Here is a 5,177-nt window from a genome sequence, read left to right as displayed (position 1 = left end):
CATTTTGTATGATTGTTTTTCTTTTACCTTTGCATTGTTGATTCTGCTAAATTGGCTACAATACAGCCCCTAATACTGCAACACAGCAAGAGGTTATTCTGTTGGTACTGCTGGTTCAAGTTGTACTCACTTTAACAAGTCTCAGTTGCCTTGAATGGGCTATGTACCATGTTCTGAAGACCGTACTGGACCAGGCTGTAACCAATACTGACCAGCCCCGCCAGTATTTGACCAGACTTATTTCTGTACATTGCAAAGCAATCACATTCGTCTTAGCTTACCTACTTGTGACCTTAATGAAGTAATATTACTTTGGACCCAGGTCGTTCTTGGCAACTGATTCAGAGAGAGCAAAAGGGAAATCCCCGACCCCCACCGCAGATCCCTGCCTTTAGCTCTGCCAAACTCTGCTCTTTAACCCTCCCCAAACCTAAATCCCAGCCCAATACCCATTTGTGACAGCAAATATCCCATACCTGTCTATTCATATCTTTACAGTATCTGCAGTTGTTGAGGCAGAATGTACACAATTCACATGAGGTATCTTTATAGTGCAAGTAGACCTTTACAGGAGTTAAATAAATTGGCATAGAGAATTAACTAAAACCAAAAAACACATCACTCCTCACTGCTCTTCACTAAATCTATGAATGGCTTAGTTTCGTCCTACATTGCTGACATGTTCACTGAATAAAGACCAGTTAGGTCCTTTAGTTTAGAAAAGGTCTCCTCATTGTACCTAGAATAAACTCTTAAAAACAAAATCAAAAATTCTAAATCAGCCTATGGCACCTTCAGTGACTATGCTCCCACTCTCTGGAATTCACACGAAACCACCTACAATTAGGTCCACCACAACAGGATGTTCTTTTAAAAGCAGACTTAAAACAGATATTTTAAAAGCAGACTTAAACCACATCTTTATCTTTTTTGACCTTTTATTTAAGAATCCGTTTATGTCATTGTTTGTCATCACCTTCTTATCTAATTTCCTTTTAATGTAATACATTTTTTAATATCTTATATGTTTCATCATATTTGTTTTTGTTTATGTTTTTTTAAATAAGTATAATACCTTCTTATCTTGGGTTTTATTCGTATATGTTTTCTCATGTCATATATTTGTTGTGTATCTTTGCTGTTAGATTTTTTTAAATCACACTGAGCCTATGCCCGTCATATGAAATATAAATACTCCTCTATAAATAAACTTGACTTGACTCTTAGTGGTATACTGTATGTCCTATTGGAAATAAGCCTATGACCTTGACCTTGCTTGAGCTCGGCTCAGATATACATCAGAAATTCATGACATAATGAAGAAGACTAAATTAGGGTTTATTTAGGGTGACCTAATGATCGCCGGTTTATTTATAGCATGGAATCTGAAATGGCTGAGACCAACTAGCATTAGCACCCCATGGTGGCAGTGAAAGGGGCCAGACATAGGCTCTACACAGATCTCATCCAGAGGGGCCAGACATAGGCTCTACACCGATCTCATCCAGAGGGGCAAGACAGGGGCTCTACACAGATCTCAGCTTTCCAAATCCTCGCTTTCCACTGTCTATTGATTTCAGTTTCACTTTTTTCACATTTCTACCATCTCTTTATCTGACTCCTTCCCTTCTACTTTTTCTGCACTTTTCTTGCTCCATCCTCATTGTGGCAGATTGTCTTTGCCTTCTGCTTTGTTAGTCACTTTTTCACACTATTGCTCAGGGTAAAATTGACTGAAGTTGTTCAAATGGTTAAGGGTCTAGAAACATAAAGCACAACGACTGAGAAAATACAGTCGGCGGTCATATGTATTCCTCATCTTCGTTGCTGTACAACTGCTGTGTCTTTAAGGGATTAAATGTGTAACACTAACATGCGGTTTCACATTTCTGTACAAAACTACAGATTTCAATGACCAAAGAAAAGATTGTTAAACACACTAATTCAGTTACCATTTAATATCTTATGTCTGATAATGAGTTCTGTAAATGTAATAGCTTCAAATTTGCAGGTTACAATTCACAGATCAAACGTCAAAAACCAAACTGTTGAAAGCATACCACATAATTTATTCAGGTGCGTACAGTCGACAGTATTTGTTTTACTTCTTCTCAATTTTTTCTTAAAAAAAAAATACATGTCTGAGAGGAGAGTGAAATCTACGAAATCTCAGACATTCGTGAAGGAATGCTGGGACTGAGCTGTTCTAAGGCAAGGCAGCATCACTCGTCCTTCGTCTTGGCTCCAGGAACCTTTGATTTGATCCTGTAAATCAGATGCAACTGTCAACCATCCAAGCATCCCACCAGTAGGAGGAGCCCTAAGCACGTATTGGAGGTCTAGCTGGGAAAGCAGTAAATGCTGTATGTTGCAGGAGGCAGCTTTTACTGCTGCTGAAGCCAAAAGGTAAACATAAATGACAAGCCCCGAATACCCCGTTAGATACCTGTGAACACCCCAAATGCCCCTTTAGATACCTGTGAACACCACAAATGACAAGCCCCGAATACCCCTTTAGATACCTAAAACACCCCAAATGCCCAGATCAAGGTGCCAGTGATTCTTATTATTTCCCATTCAGTTCTTCTGTTTGAAAATCCCACTCACTATTTCTTTTCCGTGATACACAGAGCTGCATTACTAAACATTTACTTGCTGTGTGTGAAACATGAACGGTGGTTTGCCTTTGACACAGTGAGAGTATTTGGTTCCGGTATTTTTGGAGAGTATATTAACATATTAACCTCGATATAATGAGAAGAATTTCAGCAGGTTTTAAGTGTAACTGTGATTTCAGTCGTACGTCATATAGGACTTACTTTGCCAGGATTAGTTGTACATTAGTCTTCACCATTCCCAAACAACGGTCAATCTGAGTCTAGAAGAAGGGATGGAAGAAATAAGGTCAGTCTGGTTCTCATCCATATTTCCATCGGTTTTCATCTACATGCATACTAAAGCTGAGAGCCACACACTCACTGAGAGACATACACACTGACATTACCTGAACCTAACCATAACCTGTGACCCCACAGAGATAGAGTCTTACCTGGTATTTCTCATAAACGACAGGTAGGGTGAACATGGCCACCACAGCTAAGTGAGAGAGAAGGAGATTATCATTTATGACATAGACATTTCTTCTCTCATGGGTAATGATACTCTTATTTTGAAGTGCTGTGCTGCATATAAGCTACATATGTGTGTGTGTGTGTGTGTGTGTGTGTGTGTGTGTGTGTGTGTGTGTGTGTGTGTGTGTGTGTGTGTGTGTGTGTGTGTGTGTGTGTGTGTGTGTGTGTGTGTGTGCAGATGTGTTCCATCAAATTAGCTACATATATATAATGAATGACTTATCGTTTGTGACAATAGATCAAGGCAGCAGAGAACATTTAATAGACTGATGGGAATAGACTTCATCACTATTGCAATGTGTGCCATTTTCTAACTGGCCTCCAGGGAAATCTCACCCACCTAGAATCAGGAGAGTCAGGCCATTAAACACAGCCCCAAGGTGTGTCAGCAACCACATCAGCACTGCAAACTAAACATACACACACACACACACACACACACACACACACACACACACACACACACACACACACACACACACACACACACACACACACACACACACACACACACACACACACATACATGAGAAAATTGGTGTCAGTATAATGAGAGAAGATCCCATGATTGCAGCCTGACTTTGCTCTTCAAAGATGTCTGTATTCAAAAGGACCCAACTTTAGCCATAGCTGTCACAGTACATTACAGCATGCATTGCTATATACAATTTCTAACATGATTTGAGGTTCATTCGATGTGACTGTCTTCTCTAAATCATTACAGAGCCACACAAGATGATTCATATGATGCTAAAGATTGTAGCTTTTTTGCCTTCTGTATGAGAGTTGATTTGGTGTCTGACCTTTATGGAGTCCAGTAGGTCCTGCACCAGGAACAGTCTACGCAGTTCCACAAGACTGCTGTTCAGGTAGAGCTGCAGCTTTTCAATATAAGAGCTCATCTGCTCTGGAGTCAGAGTGACCTCAAACTCCAGATACGACCTTTGGGTAGAGCACACATACACCATACATCACATGGACTTCTCTCTCTCTCTCTCTCTCTCTCTCTCTCTCTCTCTCTCTCTCTCTCTCTCTCTCTCTCTCTCTCACTCATGCAAGGAGTCTACACAGAGAGAAATACTGGTATTACGGACATACTTAGTTTATACATCTTGGCATATAGAAGAGGTCTCATAAGCACACAATCCAACTTACTTGAAGGGGTGACCTCCATCTGTCTTCTGGAGAGCCTGCAGGAGGGACCTGTAGGCTCTGACGCTGATGGTGACAGAGAGGACGGCCAGCGCCACGTGGGCCATCACACTCAGCACGCTGAAGCGAGACAGAGAGACGAGAAGCAGCAGCACACTCCCAGACAGCACAGCCGTCTTCCGCGGGTCCCTCCAGTACAGTAACTCCATCACTGGAGGGAGACAGGAGGGGGTAGGGGGGGGGGGGGGTTAAAATGTGCTGCTTGAAACGCCAGAATGACATTGATAAAATGACCTTCCTCAAACATACCTTTCCCTCCTTAGTGGTATTCTTATGCTGACCTCCGACAGCTCGCAATATACTAATCCCAAATTAACCTCACAAACTGTACTTCCAGTTTCTCCTCTGGATTGTTTTTTCGAACTGGAGCGTTCGTACGGACCCTCCTTGAGAAGTTAGCAGAGATTGTGGGGGTCACATGTGACACCTGCTTCATGCTTTGGCACTTCCCAGCTTACCCCTTGTGCTGCTCACCAGCGTGGTAGGCCTAGTTAATGATTGGCACACGTGGTAGAAATAGCTCTCTATATCAGCAGAGTTGGGTGATACGAGTTCAGGGCACCCTGCCCTGGCTGCCATGGTAACGGCCTACTGTCTCCCTTGGACTTCAGGTATCACCAAATGAATGTTTTGGTGACTTGGAGAGTTTAGGGACACTATGAACTACTTAATTTCTATTCACTGAATATTATATTTAAAACAAATTTTAGACTAAAAGCAAGCCATGACTGACTCAGAACTGGTAACAGCATTTGTGTGATGTGTGATGTGTGCTGTCAAGGCTGACGGGCGCTGACGCTGAACTACTGTGCTTGGAACAGTGCTCTAATCAGC

General features: G+C 41.8%; 1 protein-coding gene across 1 annotated transcript; it reads right to left on the bottom strand.

The window, feature by feature from the left end:
• Positions 1 to 2,048: 2,048 nt before the first annotated feature.
• On the bottom strand, positions 2,049 to 4,922 carry rtn1a (reticulon 1a; the record flags this gene model as incomplete). The annotated part of the gene is made up of 7 exons (XM_080850252.1): positions 2,049 to 2,265; positions 2,820 to 2,878; positions 3,050 to 3,096; positions 3,472 to 3,541; positions 3,935 to 4,073; positions 4,287 to 4,494; positions 4,802 to 4,922. 7 exons carry the CDS (start codon positions 4,920 to 4,922, stop codon positions 2,223 to 2,225), a joined length of 687 nt encoding a protein of 228 aa, XP_080706378.1. The 3' UTR covers positions 2,049 to 2,222.
• Between the last annotated feature and the right edge of the window lie 255 nt (positions 4,923 to 5,177).

This window comes from Sprattus sprattus (genome assembly GCF_963457725.1).
Source record: "Sprattus sprattus genome assembly, chromosome: 13".
NCBI classification, from domain to species: Eukaryota; Metazoa; Chordata; class Actinopteri; order Clupeiformes; family Clupeidae; genus Sprattus; species Sprattus sprattus.
Note: the sequence above shows the minus strand (reverse complement) of the source record. Positions and strands in the feature narration are given on the sequence as shown.